General features: G+C 39.6%; 2 protein-coding genes across 4 annotated transcripts in view; one reads left to right on the top strand and one right to left on the bottom strand.

Moving 5' to 3' along the window:
* The window catches only part of WDR70 (WD repeat domain 70), a 386,140-nt gene that overhangs the window by 80,040 nt on the left and 284,162 nt on the right, over positions 1–21,938 (bottom strand). The gene's annotated exons all lie outside the window — the stretch shown is intronic.
* On the top strand, positions 16,934–17,597 carry LOC117065038 (replication protein A 14 kDa subunit-like). The gene has a single exon (XM_033179396.1). The coding sequence runs from the start codon at positions 16,945–16,947 to the stop codon at positions 17,308–17,310; it is 366 nt and encodes a 121-aa protein (XP_033035287.1). The 5' UTR covers positions 16,934–16,944; the 3' UTR covers positions 17,311–17,597.

The raw sequence follows: 21,938 nt of genomic DNA, 5'->3' as shown, positions 1-21,938 counted from the left end.
CATACTAACACAAGTGGTACCAGCAGTGGTCTGACAATACAGGTGGTAAGAGGAGAATCTGCAACTGCCTCACTCATTGCCCAGGAGGATAGCTTCAGTCCAGGAGTTCGAGGCTGCAGTGAGCCATTACTGCACCACTGCACTCCAGCCTGGGCTACAGAGCAAGACCCCTTGACTCTGTAAGAAAACAAAATGTTTTTAAAAAGAAAAAAAAATTATGTTCCAGGTCAAAATGTTTTCCCCCTTCCCTCCCTCCTTCCTTCCTTTCTTTTAAAGAAATAATTTAAAAACAAGGCAGTGGGATCTGACAAAGGTTTCTGAAAAGTCCATTCAGCATCCCCATAATGTAAAAGTGAAATAATGAAGTTTTTGGAATCTACATTTACAATGTCAACCATATTTACTGAGAACCTATTATACACACAACACTGAGATATATAAATAAAGAGAAAACACAGCATTTTCTTGAAATAATTTGCAAGTTGGGAAAGGGGGAAAACATGTATGACCTCATATTCTTTCATAAAACATTTATTGCACCAACTATAAACCACGCATTCTGGAGGACACTAAAATGGCTAAGAATGCTCTATGCCATTAATGGGGAAGCTCACAAATGAAAGAAAGAGAGTATGCATTTATGACCAGGGTGGAATCTTCCAGGAGGGTTCTCTACTTTCAGTCCAAGTTCACTATTGCAACCACTGGGATTTCAGAAAACAGCTATGACTTAGCATTTATTTTTTATCTGTGTTTGGCAAAGAGGTAACCCAGCCTTCATTCATAACTGGTCTATGTTGTAATTATATGCCTGTTTGGTCATCTCAAACCAGGTGACCACAATGTGTGACTACCTAGGACTCTAACTGATGACCAGCTGGAAGCTGCAGCTGTGGGAGAAAGCTCAGCCACTGAGATGTGTGAGTCACAGGCAGAATATGATGCCACTGCTCTGGAATCTTCTGGCTCCCTGTGTGCTTGCAACTTGAAATTGAAGGTGTTTACTTTAGTCTATAAAACAAACCCCTTATGGCTAATGCACAAGTTACCTTCACATTAATCTTTCTTCTTATAAATACCCTAACTGAAACCAGTTGGTATATCACTTAGGCACTCTAAATTTATGCTTCAGAAATCTGAATGCAAAAAAAACCATTTTAAGCCCTACAGAAGACCCATGCTTTTGGAATTTCGAGAAGGCATGAAATGAAACATCCTGTCTTTCTTGGACTTTGAGACCCTACTTTATAATCCTGAGACATCATACAGAATCATTTATAAAGGCAGATATTATCTGATTAGATGATTTAAATATCTGGTATATTTTACTGTTCTGATGTTAAGAAAAATATAATTTTTACTGGGAAAAATTAATACAACTAACACAATTTCATATGCTATTCAGTAGGTCTCCAAATGAGGATATCACCTAAATCACCAAGAGGAATGATTTAAAAAGAAAGTCCTTCCAGAGAGAAAGCCCAAAAGCAAAGGTTCCCAGAGAATTGTTTTGTTTGGTTTGGGTTTTTTTGTAACATCATCATATTAGCGGGCTACAGCCAAGTAAGCCTGGGAAACTAGAGTTTATTTGCACACCATGGGCTTGTCTTGAAGATTCACAATAAACATCAGTATATTAAAAGCCAGTCTTTCAAGTAGTAGTCCTAGAATAAATCAACTTCCTTAACATTTCTAAAGCTTATTTGACTGTAGAACCATTTTTTTTCAGATCGTACAGACTAGCATGGATTGAACTAACATTCTCTGGACCTTAACTGGAGAAACATATATCTAAAGCAAGGGCTAGCAAACTTTTTCTAGAAAGGGGCTTATAATACATATTTTAGGCTTTGAGGACCATACAGACTCTGTTGCAACTGTTCACTTTTCCTGTTGTAGCATGAAAGCAGCCATAGCTAACACATAAACAAATGGATAAGGCTATGCAATCCAATAAAACTTGATTTATAAAAAAGAGGACAGGCTGAATTTGGCCCACAATTAGCTCACTTTTATCCAGAAAAAACTAAAACCTTAGGAAAAGGACCTCTATTTGTCAAATCACTGTTAGCTAAGTTAAAGGCCTCCTGTGATTCAATAACAATTTTAAATGGCAACACTAAGGGTAGTGGCAATAATAATAATGATAATAACAACAGCAACAGCTATAGTTACTGAACATGTTGCTATTCAGTGCAGTAAAACATACATTTTCTAATTTCATCATTAAAAGAAAGCCTCCTGAGGTATGTGTAATTATTATCTCATTTCACAAACAAGAAAACTGAGGCTAAGTGAAATAATTCACCCAAAGAAATACAAATAGAAATTATCAGAGCAAAATTTCAAACACTGATTCTAATTATAGAACCTGTATTCTTCACCAAAACACTCCTTTATAATATGCTGCCATACCTCTTCTTTTGGATGTGTATGGTAGGTTGTTATAGTTATAGCCCTCAATGAATGACACCTCCTTGTATCCCCAGGGAGGACAGTGCAAGGAGTGAGATGGACAGCATAAAATAACTATTTTTCTCCTTCAAATTATATAATGCATTCTTTTTGCACTACTTTAGATTTCACAAAAAAGTCTAGTACAAATTCAATCTAAGGCAGAAGCTAGTAGTGTTTCATCCATACAGAGGCAATAAAAATCACCTACCAGTCACTTGTTACCTCCCTCTAGACCCAATCATGGTGGCTGGTACATAATAATAATAGCAAACATTTATTGGGCACTTACTATGGGCTAGATACTGTCCTAAGTGCATGGAATCTAATAACCCTTTGAATCTTCTCAACTGTCCTATGAGATAAGTACTATTATTATCTCCACTTTCCAGGGAGAGTATGGGGTGCAGAAAGGTAAGGTTAGTTGCCCTAAGACATGTGACCAGTAAGTGGCAGAGCCAAGATTTGAACCCAAGCAGTCTGTCCCAGGGCCTGCACACTTAACGACCACTATACATGGTACATAGTACTCATGGTTCCTCTGACTTCAGGCTACCTCTGCTCCGACCCTCATTTGCAACTAAAGTGAGCCTAGACTCTGTGCAGCAGCCTTGTTCTTCCCTTGCTAGACCAATCCTGTTACCAACCACCAACGGAATTTGAAGGTGAAAAGAAGGGAAGTGAAGCAAGAGTCACGTGTAGAATAGTGGGTTCTATTAGCACTATCCCAGTTTCTGAAAACAGATAAAATTATCATCCATTGCTAGACTCAATCTCAGGCCATAGCTAAACTGAGCCCATAAGCACAGGCTGATCAGCCTTTATTCAAGAAGATCACACCAAGAGTCCCTAAAGTAATTTAAAACTTGGCAAATGGCACAGTTACTAACTGGCAATAAGGAAAACACACTTGCTGCTATAGATCTCCTTAGTTGCCCTTTATATGATATCACCTTTTCTTCTCTATCTTTAACTCCTAAGTTTGGGGTAAGAGGGGTTGGTGGTCTTAGGCTGTCTATATCACATAAGAAACACAAGTGTGAACACAAGTGCAGATCCCAATTCGGCTTTTAATTGAAGAGGAACTTGAAAGTCACCATGCCAACACCGGAAGCACAGCGCCTTGGAATGACCTGCCTAGACGGGAGGGAAAGCCCGGCGGTGCCCCCCTTTGAAGTCCAGCTGCCTGAGATTCACTGGCAGCCGACCTTCAAAGAGAGCTGATGCTTCCTTCCCTCAGCCTGGCTGCCAAGCTTCCCGGGCAGCTGGGCAGATTTAGCCACTCTCTGCCCAGCTGTCTGTGAACCCTGGCAGCCAGTTCAAGTGAGGGATAGAGAGGTGGTAAGGAAGGGAGGGTGAGGAAGGAGGGGAGAGGGTGGCGGGCCCAGTGGCGCCAGGGAAAAGAGGATGCTGGGTTTCCTTGGAGCCGACCTTATCAAAGTCAGTCAAAAAGACAAAGCTTCCAAAGGGAGTACAATCCAACTATACTACAAAGCAACTTTCCAGAGACCAGGGAGATTTCAAATACACTTTCCTTCAAAAGCTGAGTGAATCTGAAATGCACTCTTCTAAAGAGAACCCAATCTCTATAGAAAATAGTCCTATCTCTACATAGGAATGTGAAAAACAAAGCCAAGGTGAAGCATCAAAATGTACAATTTTTCGCTGATTTTTTTTTTCCAGCAGCATGAATTTATACTTCTTAGAGACTTTTGGGGGTTGTTTGCTGATTTTGTTGTGGCAACCCTTCTGTTCCCCTGGCAGCCAACTGCTGAAACAACTTATCTGTTTCTGCGCCTGTGCAGCAGATGCTTGGATGAGACTGGCTTATTTAACATAAACATTACCAATGTGCTGTTATGTTTATCCTGTTGAACCACATGCTTGGAGTAGGGAATAGTGAGTGTTATCAGCTAGAGGGCAAAGGGGATGCAGAGTAGTTCTGTAAGTGACAACAAACTCTCAAAAGAAGTATAATCAATAACAAGACTTTAAATTTGGTAAAGTAGGAGACAAAGTGATGAGAATATAGGTGAATGGAAAGAAGAACTGAAGAGGTATAAAAAGTAAATCATCAGATTTTCATTGTAGATGAAGTCCTCTGGCAGCTATATGGCAATGAAGGAAAGGGAGATTAGAAGCCAGGGAGAAAAAGGATCACACATCTCAGGAAATCCTTTCTCTGTTTAGTAAAATTTGACTAGAAAAGGAATGCGTGGATGAGCTGGTACACGATGACAATATGAACAAAAGACCTAAATATTCATACAGACTACCTTATTAAGTCATTAGCTACAAATTTATCTTCCCTATTCTTCAGATTTCCTTGAAACTATATGACACAGCAGCCAGCACCAAGTTCAGTGATACTAAAGACATACAATCCAAAACCTATTATCTAAATTTAAAAGTACAATGCTGATCTTATAGAAGAAGAACCAATTAATATTTGCTAAAATTCACTCATTCTACAAACATTTATGAGCCCTTGGTATGTGCAAGGCACTATGCCAGGTGTGGCAGATGTCAAGATCGGTTAAATGATTCCTTACCCACAATGAGATCTGTCTAGAAAGGGAGGCAAACATTAAAAACAAGTATCTACAATAAATTGTACAAAAAAATGGCAATATCCATAAACTGTATAGTAAAAACACCAAGAGAAGTCAACTTTATCATGGTAGTATAATGGTGATAGGTTCAAAAGGAATAGAAGATGGGAAGAGAAGTCAGGTAAAGCCTGATGAGGATGCTGGATCACGGTCTTTGAAAGTTAAGCAGGAGATCTCTAGGGATACAAGGAAATACTACTCCACTAGCACATCGAATAGAAAAAAAGTCTTAGGAGTGTGAAATAGCACCTTACTTTTGGATCTACAGGTAGGACTCAATAACAGACCAGGAGAAGATAAAACTGGAGAGCCAGAGGTCAAACCATTAGTGACCTCATATGCCCTTCTATAGTGTTTACATTTTTACCTTGTGGGTAGTGTTGATTTTCTGAAGGGATTTAAGGACAGAGGAGTAATACTGTCATAAGAGTATTTTAAAAGATCACCCTGCAGTGGTGGGAAAGATGAATTGGAAAAAGGAAGACTGAAGGCAGGGAGGATGAGTCAAGAAACATCTGCAGTGTTCTAGGTGAGGGCTTGAGCTGTGTCATTAATGGAGGAGTAGGTAAGACAGCAATTTAAATTGCAGTCGGTGACTTTGGCATGGGCAGTTTCAGCTAATTTGTGAAGTGCATGTTGCAAGTATAGTCTACTCTGGGTAGAAACCTGGCAATAAAAAAAGGAAGGGTTGGAGAAGGCTTTTGTTAAATAAAATAAATAAAAAGCAGAAACTTGAGCATATTTTCTAGGAGCCAATAGGGATGAAAAGGACAAAAATACAGGAAACAGAGTAACTGATAGAATCAGGTCTCAAAGGAAGCAGGAAGGACATAATCAGGCACACAGGTGGAAGGATTAGTGGTGAACTACAAGAGAAAGACCTCTTCCTTGGAGACTGCAGGGAAGGAGGCCGAGAGACCATGGCAGTATATGCACAGAGATACATACAAGGACACAAAGTCTACCAGAAGTCCAGCCTATTGTCCCTATTTTTCCAAGTAAATGAGAGGAGATAATTGAGTAGGAAATCGGGGTTGTAACGTAAACCAGAGAAGAGTTGGGAAGTTTGAAAACACCCAATGAGATGAATGACAAGAGTTAACTGGACATAGAAAAAAAGAGACTACCAAGGCCAGGAAGACCCAGAAGAAAATAAAAATCATAAATCTGGAATGGCACTACCCTGCAAAACTGTGGGCTTCTTTTCAGGTCGGACTTAAGAGCCAGAGCAAGGAGCAAGGAAATCATATTACTGGGATAGTAGAATAGAAAACAGAAAATAAAGCACAGTTTAAAATCTTGGTAAAATACATATTACAGAAATCAAATAATCCTTTGCCTTTTCTCCAAGTACTATGTTCTGGAGTTAACTGGTTTAAATTTGCATTTTTGGCTCAAAAGTCAAAACTGCAGTCAGTATAATGCAATTTTAACTTAGTAGCTCTATTACAAAACTAAAACCATTTTCCCTTTTAAAACTCACTTTGTTAAAGAAAATGCCCTCATAATAACAAAAAATGAGTATAAATACTTTGTTTATTATGAGGACTGTATTGTTTCAAAAAAGCAAGAGTTCCAATTTACTCACTTAAGAAAATCAGTTTGAAGCAAATGTTTACTGGTTGCCTTCTGGGTCCCTGGCATTGTGCTGTGCTTGTGGGAACGGATATAAAACACAATCTCTGCCTTCAAGAAGATTACACTGTAATTCATATTCTCAATATTTTAATAACACTTTTTCCTTGTTAAAAACCTAGATTTGTTGATCCTACTGATGCAGCCCTTTCAACAAAAACCATAAAAACAATCATTAACCAAGTAGTAACTGTCAGAGTAAAACAAGAAATAAAATTGTATTTTCATTTATCTTTTTTAACTCCCAACTATACTTGGGATCATTTATTTTTAATTTGAGTAAGAGAGACAGTGGAAGAAATGAACAGGAATTTATAACAATTTACAGGCATTCAAAAAATTAGGGATTTCCAGCTTTTCCTAATAAACAAAAAGATCTAACACCCCTCACTTCCACATTGCAACAACAGGCTGATGGAGGAAAGAGACTGCCTTAACGTAACATGACAAAAGAAACTGTCTTAATCTGAAATAAAAAAGATGTTGTAACTCATTTATTAGTAGATCATTAAATACAAGCACAGGGATGCACTGAAACCATTTTAATTGAGGCGGGTCAGATCATTTCCTCCTTTGGGCGGACAAATGTGTTTTGGGAATGAACACAAATCAGTCTTTCTTAGGGATCTAAAGTTGAAATCTAAAATTTAAAAAAAAAATCTCTTTGAAGTATTTAGTGTTTACCTTTATCCTGGAAAACATTTTCTTATCTGTGAAACTGTGCTACCTCCACAAGCTCAGAATCTTCTCTTAAACTCTCCTGCTCACCTGAGTTTTAAAGGAAAAACACTGAAGCTTTGCTGTTTACCAATATGCCATGTTCTGAAAGGCTATTCATAAGTGCAATTTGTTTCTAATGAAACCGTCTTTGCAAAAATTATAACTGAGGAAATTATGGCAGTGAAAGAGATCAGACTTAACTGACTTCTTGTTTCTAACCTTTAAGTTCTCCTTGCTCATTCCTGGGTGTAGGCTGAACTAACCTTGGGAAGGAATTCAGTTTATGGTTTGACTCTGAAACAAAATAGATAATAGCCTTTTCCAGAAAAGAGCCCCTTCTTGCCTGGGGACCATTCTGCCTTTGCAGGACTAACAAATTAGTTACGAGATTAGAAATTATAGTTTAAGGGTCATGCAACCTCTGGCTGCAAGAGTCTGAACCTTCCCAAATTGCTCCTAGAGATAAAATCACTATTAATTACTATGAATAACATCACTATTGCAAAACCTAAGATCAGAGCTTGAGATATTTTACAGAGCCTGCACTTGATGGATTAGCCAACACTACCCAGACTGGTAATCTGGCTCAGCCTGTTCTGCGATCCCACCCAGGAACATAAGACAGCAAGAAAAACCTCACTTTGATCCTCTGTGATTCTATCTCCAACCTGACCAATCAGCACTCCACATTTACATTTATCTTATGTTTAAAAACTCTGATCCCCGAATGCTCGAAGAGGCTGATTTGAGTAATAATAAAACTCCGGTCTCCCACACAGCTGGCTCTGCATGAATTATTTTCTCCATTGTAATTCCTCTGTCTTGATAAATCGGCTCTGTTCAGGCAGTCCTTCAAACTATCTGCTAGTGGCAGGCACTGCTTTGGCTCAGGGCCACAGGCCAGATACTACATTCTGATATATGGCAAAAACTATCTGCCACTGACAGAGGGTCAGGAAGCCCTCCTATACCCTATCCCTTCACAGAGACAAAGAAAGCGTTTGCTCTGACCCCCTACAGACACAAAGCAACATTCAGCTGCCATCAAGACAAGGGGCAGTAAATCCTCCTATGTTCTAGAGCCATACTGTCCAATGCTGTAGCCGCCTGCCACATATATTGAGATCACTAAAAATGGCTACTGTGATTAAGAAACTAAATTTTAATTTTAACTAAGTTACATTTAAATACAGTTGTCCCTTACTATCTGTGGGTACTGGTTACAGGACTTCCTGTGGATAACAAAATCTGAGGATGCACAAGTCCCATATATAAAACGGTGTAGTATTTGCATGTAACCTATGTACATTCTTCTATACACTTTAAAACATCTCCAGATTATTTATAAACCTAATACAATGTAAATGTTATATAAATAGTTGTTACACTGTATTTTTTAATTTGTGGGGTTTTTTAATTGTTGTATTATATATTTTTCTGAATATTTTCAATCTGTGGTTGGTTGAATCTGCAGATGCAGAACCTGAAAATATGTTGGGCCAACTGTAGTTACATATATGGGACAACACAGATCTACATGCTTCAATTAAAAAGCAAAAGTTGTTATATAAGATTTTAAAAAGCAAGAGTCAACCATAGACATCTCTAAAAAACTTACTGAAGATTAGTTTAAAAGTAAAAGAACAGAAAAAGATTTACCGGGCAAATACAAATCAAAAGAAACATGGAGAAGCTATATATCAGACAAAGTAGACACTCTAAAGAATAAGAAATACTACCAGGAGTCAAGGTATGTAACATAATGATAGAAGGGTCAATTCAGCAAAAAGATATAATGCTAAATGTGTATGTACCCAATAAGAGAGATTTAAAATACAGAAAAAAAATTAACTGAAAGGAGAAATAGACACATCCACAACTATAGATGAGATTTCAATATTCCTCTCTCAGTAATTGATAAAATAAGACATAAAATCAGTAAAGATATAGGCCAACATGATCAACATATCAACCAACTTGACCTCACTGATACTGATAGGATACTCTATTCCCAAACAGAATATATATTCTTGCTAAGTATAAATGAAATATTTATTGAGATAAACTATATTTTGGATCAACAAACAAATCATTATAAATTTAAAAGTTTAAAATAATAGGAATTATGTTCCAAACTACAATGGGATTAAAATAGAACTCAATTAGCAATTGATTTCTATCAATTAACAGATTAATTAACAATCAACAGATTAATATTAGAAACCCAAAATATCTGGAAATTATACTGCACACTTCTAAATATTCCATAGTTCAAAAATAAATCACAAAAGTAGAAAATATTTTGACATAAATATTTACTCACTGAAAACATAAACATAAGATATCAAACTTTTGGAAGCTGTTATGAACTGAATGCTTGTGCCACCCAAAATTCTTATGTTGAAGTTCTAACACCCAATGTTTTAGCGTTGGAGGTAGGTGAGGCCTTTTGGAGGTAATTAGATTTAGATGAGTTCATGAGGATGGGCCACTATGATGGAATTAGTGTCCATATAAGAAGAGGAAGACGGAGCCTGTCCCTCCCCACTCCACTCCATCTCTTTCAGTCACATGAGGATGCAGACAGCAAGCCCTCTGCAAGCTAGAAGGGGGCCTCTACTAGGCACCAAATCTGGGGGCACCTGGATCTTGAACTTCCCAGTCTCCAGAACTGTGAAAAATAAATATCTGTTATCTACCTAGTCTACAGTATTTTGTTATGAAAGACTGAGCTAAGATACAAAGCAATGTTTAGAGAAGAATTTAAGGCATTTAATGTATACATTCGAGAAGATATTTCAAATAAAATTCCTATGCTTCCACTTTAAGAAGTTAGAAAATAATGAGCAAATAAGAAGGAAGAAAGTAACAAACAGTAGAAATAAAAAAAAAATAAAAATAAAAAAACAGAAAAACAGGTACAAAATCTACTGGTAACTGAAATTAAAACATCATTTTCAAGAGTATCAAAAAACATGGAATAAAAATCTATATCAAATTATGACTTCCACAGTTAATAATAAAGAAGTTACAACAAAAATGTCAGTGCTACTAGTTCATTGCAGTATGTTGCTAGGAAGTATTAATCCATTTTCTGACTCTAGAAGTATCTACCTTAAAATCTATATATAGTATATGCCACTGGGGAAGTAGAACATGTTTTCTTTTTCCCTCAATAAATTAAATAATAACATTCTTGTAAATCATTTTCTAAGAACTGGTTGAAGGGAAAACGATAGAATGAATTGTGTACAGATCATTGAGACTCCTCCGACAGACAGAAAATACGATTAGTACTAAAGAGAACCTTCTAGCATGGAGATCAGGGATTAATTTGCATTTCTAGCATGGAGATCAGGGATTAATTTGCATTTGCCCAAATGCAAACTGCCTAGGCCCCTTCCTCAGGCCCTCCCTTTAATTAAATGGTCTTCTAGTGGGACTTCAGACAAGCATTGAAAATGAAACTTCAAATGTTTAATTTTGTATTAAAATAATACAAAACAGAAACCACAACTGGCAAATGGTTAGGTAAGGGAGGATGTTAGCCTATCATTCCTGTCAAAAATCTGGACTTTTGACCATTTTGGGGTTTCTGTATTATTCATTAACTCATTCATTCTCTAAACAGTTGGAGCACCTAAGCACTTTTGAAGCTGGGGCTAAACAGATGGCACCTATTTAGGGGACCTCACAGTGGAGTGCAGGAGTACTATATGGGCTTTCATACAGGCAGATTGGGAGGAGGAAGTGACTAATTCTGCCTAGGGGACAGCAATGTCCTTACAGAGGTGATAATATTTAAGGGCAGTTTTGAAAGATAACTAGAAGGTTGCCAGGCAAGGAAAGGGCAACACATATTCTAGGCAGATGGAACATTATTTTCTAAGGCAAGGAGTGGGAAACTGCATACTGTGTTCAGAAATGACAACCAATTGTTTGGTAGCCTAATACTCATGCTGCTGTTTCTCAACATTATATACGACTACAGGTTTGTCAATAATGGAATTTCCACTAAAAATGTATCTTTTGTGAATATGTGTCTTTTTAAACTAGCATCTACAGCTGACCTTTGAACAGCACAGGTTTGAACTCCAGGGTCTACTTATATGCAGATTTTGCCCCACCTGTGCCACCCCTGAGAAAGCAAGACCAACTTCTCTCCTCTTCCTCCCCCTCAAACTACTCAATGATGATGAGGATGCAAGACCTTTATAGTGATCCACTTCCACTTAATAAATATGTTTTTTCTTCCTTATGTTTTTCTTAATGACAATAACATTTTCCTTTAGCTTACTTTACTGTAAGAAGATAGTACATAATACATATAACATATAAGTTATGTGTTAATTGACTTTATTTATTGGTAAGGCATCTGGTTAACAATAGGTTACTAAAGGTTAATTACTGCGAGTCAAAAGTTACACATGTATTTTTTATTATGTAGGAGTCAAAAGTATGGAGGAGGGGAAGTACATGGTATGGTTTGGAAACATTATACAGACTTGTTTGGATAGAATACAGAAAAGTAAAAGGCAAGGCACAGAAGACTTATTGGAGTCTGATTATCAAGGGTCTTAATGACAGGGCACAACTTGTACAATCCTACCAGATGGTCCTGCTCCAGTGGCAAAGACTAAAGGATTTGAACTGCAATATACATCTGATGCCCAGGGTGACATCGGCTGAATGGTTCTCAACCTTTTTCATTATCAAGACAAGTTTAGTGCCAAACTCTCCAAATCATGATGTATAAATGACATGGAGAGGGAACTATCCAGAGATAAAAGACCCTCTCATTACCCTTTTGAAATTCATAGTAAGTAGCAGTTCACTCCTTTAATACTATGCCTCTATAAAAATGAAGGCCGGGGTGGCTGGCAAGATGGCTGAATAAGAATAGTTCCGGACAGTAGCTCCCAGTGAGATCAATGCAGAAGGTCGGTGATTTCTGCATTTCCAGCTGAGGTACCCGGCTCATCTCATTGGGACTGGTTAGACAGTGGGTACAGCCCACAAAAGCGAGCAGGAGCAGGGTGGGCTGTTGCCTCACCCAGGAAGCGAAAGGGATCAGGAAACTACCTCCCTTGGCCAAGGGAAGCCATGAGGGACCCTGCTGTGAGGAATGGTGCACTCCAACCCAGAGACTACGCATTTCCCATGGTCTTCACAACCCACAGACCAGAAGATTCCCTCAGATGCCTAGAACACCAGAGCCCTAAGTTTCAAGCACATAACTGGGTGGCCAGTTGGGCAGACATCAAGCTAGCTGCAGAAGTTTCTTTTCATACCCTGGTGGCACCTGGAATGTCAGCGAGACAGAATCGTTCACTCCCTGGGAAAGGGGGCTGAAGTCAGGGAACAAAGTGGTCTAGCTCAGCGGATCCCACCCCCGCGGAGCTCAGCAAGCTAAGATCCACTGGCTTGAAATTTTCCCAACCCCATGGAGCTCAGCAAACTAAGATCCACTGGCTTGAAATTTTCCCAACCCCATGGAGCTCAGCAAGCTAAATTCTGCTGGCTTGAAATTTTCCCAACCCCATAGAGCTCAGCAAGCTAAGATCCACTGGCTTGAAATTCTCACTGCCAGCACAGCAGTCTGAAGCTGACCTGGGACACTCCAGCTTGGTTGGGGGAGAGGCACCCTCCACTACTGAGGCTTGAGGAGGTGGTTTTCCCCTCACAATTTAAACAAAGCCACTGGGAAGTTCGAACTGGGCAGAGCCCACCACAGCTCAGCACAGCAGCTGTAGCCAGTCTGCCTCTCTAGATTCCTCCTCTCTGGGCAGGTCATCTCTGAAAGAAAGGCAGCAGCCCCAGTCAGGGGCTTATAGATAAAACTGCCATCTCCCTGGGACAGAGCACCTGGGGGAAGAGGCAGCTGTGGGCACAGCTTCAGCAGACTTAAAAGTTCCTGCCTACCGGCTCTAAAGAGAGCAGCAGATTTCCCAGTACAGCGCGCAAGCTCTGCTAAGGGACAGACTGTCTCCTCATGTGGGTCCCTGACCCCCATGTCTCCTGACTGGGAGACACCCCCCAGTAGGGGTCAACAGACACCTCATACAGGAGAGCTTCAGCTGGCATCTGACAAGTACCCCCCTGTGATGAAGCTTCCAGAGGAAGGAACAGACAGCAATCTTTGATGTCCTGCAGCCTCCGCTGGTGATACCCACGCAAACAGGGTCTGGAGTGGACCTCCAGCGAACTCCAGCGGACCTGCAGAAGAGGGGACTCACTATTAGAAGGAAAACTAACAAACAGAAAGGAAGAGCATCAACATCAACAAAAAGGACGTCTGCACAAAAACCCCATCTGAAGGTCACCAGCATCAAAACCAAAGGTAGATAAATGCTCGAAGATGATTAAAAAAAAAAAAAAGAAAGAAAGAAAGAAAAAGAAAAAAAAAACAGGGCAAAAAGGCTGAAAACTCCAAAAACCAGAATGTCTCTTCTCTTCTCAAAGATCACAACTCCTCGCCAGCAAGGGAACAAAACTGGATGGAGAATGAGTTTGACAAGCTGATAGAAGTAGGCTTCAGAAGGTGGGTAGTAATGAACTTCTCTGAGCTAAAAGAACATGTTCTAACCCAATGCAAGGAAACTAAGAACCTTGAAAAAAGGTTCAAGGAATTGCTAACAAGAATAACCAGTTTAGAGGAGAACATAAATAACCTGATGGAGCTGAAAAACACAGCACAAGGACTTAGTGAAGCATACACAAGTATCAATAGCTGAAACAATCAAGTAGAAGAAAGGATGTCAGAGACTGAAAATCAACTTAATGAAATAAAGCATGAAAACAAAATTACAGAAAAAAGAATGAAAAGAAATGAACAGAGCCTCCAAGAAATATGGGACTACATGAAAAGACCAAATCTACGTTTGATGGTGTACCTGAAAGTGATGGGGAGAATGGAACCAAATTGGAAGACACACTTCAGGATGTTATCCAGGAGAACTTTCCCAACCTAGCAAGAGAGGCCAACATTCAAATTCAGGAAATACAGAGAACATCACAAAGATACTCCTCCAGAAGAGCACCCCAAGACATATAATCATTAGATTCACCAAGGTCGAAATGAAAGAAAAAATGTTAAGGGCAGCAAGAGAAGAAAGGTTGGGTTACCCACAAAGGGAAGTCCATCAGACTAACAGCGGATCTCTCTGCAGAAACACTACAAGTCAAAAGAAAGTGAGGGCCACTATTCAACACTCTTCAAGAATTTTCAACCCAGAATTTCATAACCAGCCAAACTAAGCTTCATAAGTGAAGGAGAAATAAAATCCTTTACAGATAAGCAAATGCTGAGAGATTTTGTCACCACCAGGCCTGCCTTACAAGAGGTCCTGAAGGAAGACTAAATACAGAAAGAAAAAACCAGTACTGGACACTGCAAAAACATACCAAATTGTAAAGGCCATCAAAACCATGAAGAAACTGCATCAATTAATGGGTAAAATAACCAGCTAGCATCATAATGACAGGATCAAATTCACACATAACAATATTAACCTTAAATGTAAACAGGCTAATGCCCCAATTAAAAGACACAGAGTGGCAAATTGGATAAACAGTCAAGACCCATCAGTGTGCTGTATTCAGGAGACCCATCTCATGTGCAAAGACACATATAGGCTCAAAATGAAGGGACGGATAAATATTTACCAAACAAATGGAAAGCAAAAAAAGCAGGGGCTGCAATCCTAGTCTCTGATAAAACAGACTTTAAACTAACAAAGATCAAAAGAAACAAAGAAGGCCATTACAACATGGTAAAGGGATCGATCAATGCAAGAAGAAGAGCTAACTATCCTAAATATATATGCACCCAATACAGGAGCACCCAGATTTATAAAGCAAGTTCTTAGAGACCAACAAAGAGACTCAGACTCCCACACAGTAACAGTGGGAAATATTAACACCCCACTGTCAATATTACACAGATCAATGAGATAGAAAATTAACAAGGATATCCAGGACTTGAACTCAGCTCTGGACCAAGTGGACCTAATAGACATCTACAGAACTCTCCACCCCAGATCAACAGAATATACATTCTTCTCAGCACTACACTACCCTTATTCTAAAATTGACCACATAATTGGAAGTAAAACACTCCTCAGCAAATGCAAAAGAACGGAAATCACAACAAACAGTCTCTCAGACCACAGTGCAATCAAATTAGAACTCAGGATTAAGAAAATGACTCGGCGGGGGGGGTGGTGCAGGGCGCACAAGATGGCCAAATAGGAACAGCTCCAGTCTCCAGCTCCCAGCGTGAGTGACACACAACACGGGTGATTTCTGCATTTTCAACTGAGGTGCTGGAGAATCGGTGCTGGTCAGCTGGTGCAGCCCAAACAGCAAAAGCTGAAGCAGGGCGAGGCATCGCCTCACCTGGGAAGCGCAAGGGGGAAGGGAATCCCTTTTCCTAGCCAAGGGAAACTGAGACACACAACACCTGGAAAATCGGGTAACTCCCACCCTAATACTGTGCTTTACACCAAGGGTCTTAGCAAACGGCACACCAGGAGATTATATCCCACACCTGGCCCGGAAGGTCCCACGCCCACAGAGCCTCCCTCATTGCTAGCACAGCAGTCTGAGATCTAACTGCAAGGTGGCAGTGAGGCTGGGGGAGGGGCGCCCACCATTGCTGAGGCTTAAGTGGGTAAACAAAGCCACTGGGAAGCTTGAATAGGGTGCAGCCCACTGCAGCTCAAGGAGGCCAGCCTGCCTCTGTAGACTCCTCCTCTGGGGACAGGGCACAGCTAAACAAAAAGCAGCAGAAACCTCAGCAGAGGTAAATGCCCCTGTCTGATAGCTTTGAAGAGAGCAGTGGATCTCCCAGTACGGAGGCTGAGATTTGAGAACGGACAGACTGCCTGCTCAAGTGGGTCCCTGACCCCTGAGTAGCCTAACTGGGAGACACCCCCCACTAGGTGCAGACTGACACCTCACACCTCACACGGCAGGGTACACCCCTGAGACGAAACTTCCAGAGCAAGAATCAGACAGCAACACTCGCTGTGCAGCAATATTCTATCTTCTGCAGCCTCCACTGCTGATACAGGCAAACAGGGTCTGGAGTGGACCTCAAGCAAACTCCAACAGACCTACAGCTGAGGGTCCTGACTGTTAGAAGGAAAACTAACAAACAGAAAGGACACCCACACCAAAACCCCATCAGTGGGTCACCATCATCAAAGACCAAAGGCAGATAAACCCACAAACATGGGGAAAAAGCAGTGCAGAAAAGCTAGAAATTCAAAAAATCAGAGCACATCTCCCCTCCAAAGGAACGCAGCTCATCACCAGCAACAGAACAAAGCTGGACAGAAAATGACTTTGACGAGTTGAGAGAAGGCTTCAGTCGATCAAACTTCTCAGAGCTAAAGGAGGAACTACGTAACCAGTGCAAAGAAACTAAAATCCTTGAAAAAAGAATGGATGAATGGATAACTAGAATAATCAATGCAGAGAAGACCTTAAAAGAACTGACAGAGAGTCTTGGACCATAATCATGGTGGACATGATGGAGTTACCGAGGTCGCGCATCAACGCCGGCATGCTAACTCAGTTCATTGACAAGCCTGTCTGCTTGATAGGGAGGCTGGAAAAGATTCATCCCACCGGAAAAATGTTTATTTTTTCAGATGGAGAAGGAAAAAATGGAACCATCGAGTTGACGGAACCCCTTGATGAAGAAATCTCTGGAATTACGGAAGTGGTTACAAAAGTAACTGCCAAGGCCACCGTCTTGTGTACATCTTATGTTCAGTTTAAAGAAGATAACCATCCTTTTGATCTTGGACTTTACAATGAAGCTGTGAAAATTATCCCTGAGTTCCCTCAGTTTTATCCTTTAAGGATTGTGCAACATGATTGATCATGATGGATTTTCATACAATTGCAAACGAGCTATATTAAAGACTATTAAAGGAAGCCCCTCTTGTTTCAGGGAGAGATTTCTGTGCTTTCTCATATTTAATTTACTCTTTTTAAGATATTCCAACCTAGAGTTTTTGATGGAACTGATATATTGACAGTTCTCACCTAAGTCCTTTTATAAAGAATTGCTACTCCAATATATGGTCAGATTAGATGCAAGAATAAAGGAGTTGTCTGAGTTTAGGTTTCTATTTTGTTAATAAAAACTAAAATGGTACATAAAAAAAAAAACCTGATAGAGATGAAAACCATAACACGAGAACTACATGACAAATGCACAAGCTTCAGTAACCGACTCGATCAACTGGAAGAAAGAGTATCAGCGATTGAAGACCAAATGAATGAAATGCAGCGAGAAGAGAAACGCACAGAAAAAAGAGTAAAAAGAAATGAACAAAGCCTCCAAGAAATATGGGATTATGTGAAAAGAACAAATCTACGTCTGATTGGGGTGCCTGAAAGTGAGGGGGAAAATGGAACCAAGTTGGAAAACACTCTGCAGAATATCATCCAGGAGAACTTCCCCAACCTAGCAAGGCAGGCCAACATTCAACTTCAGGAAATACAGAGAACGCCACAAAGATACTCCTCCAGAAGAGCAACTCCAAGACACATAATTGCCAAATACACCAAAGTTGAAATGAAGGAAAAAATGTTAAGGGCAGCCAGAGAGAAAGCTCGGGTTACCCACAAAGGGAAGCCCATCAGACTAACAGCAGATCTCTCGGCAGAAACTCTACAAGCCAGAAGAGAGTGGGGGCCAATATTCAACATTCTTAAAGAAAAGAATTTTCAACCCAGAATTTCATATCCAGCCAAACTAAGTTTCATCAGTGAAGGAGAAATAAAATTCACAGACAAGCAAATGCTTAGAGATTTTGTCACCACCAGGCCTGCCCTACAAGAGATCCTGAAGGAAGCACTAAACATGGAAGGGAACAACCGGTACCAGCCATTGCAAAAACGTGCCAAAATGTGAAGTCCATCGATGCTAGGAAGAAACTGCATCAACTAGCGAGCAAAATAACCAGCTAATATCATAATGACAGGATCAAATTCACACATAATAATATTAACCTTAAATGTAAATGGACCAAATGGTCCAATTAAAAGACACAGACTGGCAAATTGGATAAAGAGTCAAGACCCATCAGTCTGCTGTATTCAGGAGACCCATGTCATGTGCAGAGACACACACAGGATCAAAATAAAGTGATGGAGGAATATCTACCAAGCAAATGGAAAACAAAAAAAAAAGCAAGGATTGCAATCCTAGTCTCTGATAAAACAGACTTTAAAGCATCAAAGATCAAAAGAGACAAAGAAGGCCATTACATAATGGTAAAGGGATCAATTCATCAGGAAGAGCTAACTCTCCTAAACATATATGCACCCAATACAGGAGCACCCAGATTCATAAAGCAAGTCCTTAGAGACTTACAAAGAGACTTAGACTCCCATACAATAATAATGGGAGACTTTAACAACCCACTGTCAACATTAGACAGATCAACGAGACAGAAAGTTAACAAGGATATCCAGGACTTGAACTCAACTCTGTAGAAGCGGACCTAATAGACATCTATAGAACTCTCCACCCCAAATCAACAGAATATACATTCTTCTCAGCATCACATCACACTTATTCCAAAATTGACCACACAGTTGGAAGTAAAGCACTCCTCAGCAAATGTACAAGAACAGAAATTATAACAAACTGTCTCTCAGACCACAGTGCAATCAAACTAGAACTCAGGACTAAGAAACTCAATCAAAACCGCTCAACTACATGGAAACTGAACAACCTACTCCTGAATGACTACTGGGTACATAACAAAATGAAGGCAGAAATAAAGATGTTCTTTGAAACCAATGAGAACAAAGATACAACATACCAGAATCTCTGGGACACATTTAAAGCAGTGTGTAAAGGGAAATTTATAGCACTAAATGCCTACAAGAGAAAGCAGGAAAGATCTAAAATTGACACCCTAACATCACAATTAAAAGAACTAGAGAAGCAAGAGCAAACACATTCAAAAGCTAGCAGAAGGCAAGAAATAACTAAGATCAGAGCAGAACTGAAGGAGATGGAGACACAAAAAACTCTCCAAAAAATCAACGAATCCAGGAGGTGGTTTTTTGAAAAGATGAACAAAATTGATAGACTGCTAGCAAGACTAATAAAGAAGAAAAGAGAAAAGAATCAAATAAAAAATCATAAAAAATGATAAAGGGGATATCACCACCGACCCCACCGAAATACAAACTACCATCAGAGAATACTATAAACACCTCTACGCAAATAAACTAGAAAACCTAGAAGAAATAGACAATTTCCTGGACACTTACACTCTCCCAAGACTAAACCAGGAAGAAGCTGAATCCCTGAATAGACCAATAGCAGGCTCTGAAATTGAGGCAATAATTAATACCTACCAACCAAAAAAAGTCCAGGACAAGACGGATTCACACTCGAATTCTACCAGAGGTACAAGGAGGAGCTGGTACCATTCCTTCTGAAACTATTCCAATCAACAGAAAAAGAGGGAATCCTCCCTAACTCATTTTATGCGGCCAACATCATCCTGATACCAAAGCCTGACAGAGATACAAAAAAAAAGAGAATTTTAGACCAATATCCCTGATGAACATCGGTGCAAAAATCCTCAATAAAATACTGGCAAACCGAATCCAGCAGCACATAAAAAGCTTATCCACCATGATCAAGTGGGCTTCATCCTTGCGATGCAACGCTGGTTCAACATACGCAAATCAATAAACGTAATCCAGCATATAAACAGAACCAAAGACAAAAACCACATGATTATCTCAATAGATGCAGAAAAGGCCTTTGACAAAATTCAACAGCTCTTCATGCTAAAAACGCTCAATAAATTCAGTATTGATGGAACGTATCTCAAAATAAGAAGAGCTATTTATGACAAACCCACAGCCAATATCATACTGAATGGGCAAAAACTGGAAGCATTCCCTTTGAAAACTGGCACAAGACAGGGATGCCCTCTCTCACCACTTCTATTCAACATAGTGTTGGAAATTCTGGCTAGGGCAATCAAGGCAAGAGAAAGAAATCAAGGGTATTCAGTTAGAAAAAGAAGAAGTCAAATTGTCCCTCTTTGCAGATGACATGATTGTATATTTAGAAAACCCCATTGTCTCAGCCCAAAATCTGCTTAAGCTGATAAGTAACTTCAGCAAAGTCTCAGGATACAAAATTAATGTGCAAAAATCACAAGCATTCTTATACACCAGTAACACAAACAGAGAGCCAAATCATGAATGAACTTCCATTCACAATTGCTTCAAAGAGAATCAAATACCTAGGAATCCAACTTACAAGGGATGTAAAGGACCTCTTCAGGGAGAACTACAAACCACTGCTCAGTGAAATAAAAGAGGACACAAACAAATGGAAGAACACACCATGCTCATGGATAGGAAGAATCAATATCGTGAAAATGGCCATACTGCCCAAGGTAATTTATAGATTCAAGGCCATCCCCATTAAGCTACCAATGAGTTTCTTCACAGAATTGGAAAAAACTGCTTTAAAGTTCATATGGAACCAAAAAAGACCCCGCATTGCCAAGACAATCTGAAGCCAAAAGAACAAAGCTGGAGGCATCACACTACCTGACTTCAAACTATACTACAAGGCTACAGTAACCAAAACAGCATGGTACTGGTACCAAAACAGAGATATAGACCAATGGAACAGAACAGAGTCCTCAGAAATAATACCACACATCTACAGCCATCTGATCTTTGACAAACCTGACAAAAACAAGAAATGGGGAAAGGATTCCCTATTTAATAAATGGTGCTGGAAGAATTGGCTAGCCATAAGTAGAAAGCTGAAACTGGATTCTTTCCTTACTCCTTATATGAAAATTAATTCAAGATGGATTAGAGACTTAAATGTTACACCTAAAACCATAAAAACCCTAGAAGAAAACCTAGGTAATACCATTCAGGACATAGGCATGGGCAAGGACTTCATGTCCACAACACCAAAAGCAACGGCAACAAAAGCCAAAATTGACAAATTGACCTAATTAAACTAAAGAGCTTCTGCACAGCAAAAGAAACTACCATCAGAGTGAACAGGCAACCTACAGAATGGGAGAAAATTTTTGCAATCTACTCATCTGACAAAGGGCTAATATCCAGAACCTATAAAGAACTCAATCAAATTTACAAGAAAAAAACAACCCCATCAAAAAGTAGGCAAAGGATATGCGCAGACACTTCTCAAAAGAAGACATTCATACAGCCAACAGACACATGAAAAATTGCTCATCATCACTGGTCATCAGAGAAATGCAAATCAAAACCACAATGAGATACCATCTCACACCAGTTAGAATGACAATCATTAAAAAATCAGGAAACAACAGGTGCTGGAGAGGATGTGGAGAAATAGGAACACTTTTACACTGTTGGTGGGATTGTAAACTAGTTCAACCATTGTAGAAAACAGTGTGGTGACTCCTCAAGGATCTAGAACTAGAAATATCATGTGACCCACCCATCCCATTACTG

This window comes from Trachypithecus francoisi, unplaced genomic scaffold (assembly GCF_009764315.1).
Source record: "Trachypithecus francoisi isolate TF-2019V2 unplaced genomic scaffold, Tfra_2.0 Lachesis_group2, whole genome shotgun sequence".
Lineage (NCBI taxonomy): Eukaryota > Metazoa > Chordata > Mammalia > Primates > Cercopithecidae > Trachypithecus > Trachypithecus francoisi.
This window is presented reverse-complemented; position numbering and strand designations above follow the sequence as displayed.

Bases quoted from the DNA above. Each gene is read 5' to 3' on its own strand.
- LOC117065038 (XM_033179396.1), top strand. From the start codon at position 16,945: ATGGTGGACATGATGGAGTTACCGAGGTCGCGCATCAACGCCGGCATG.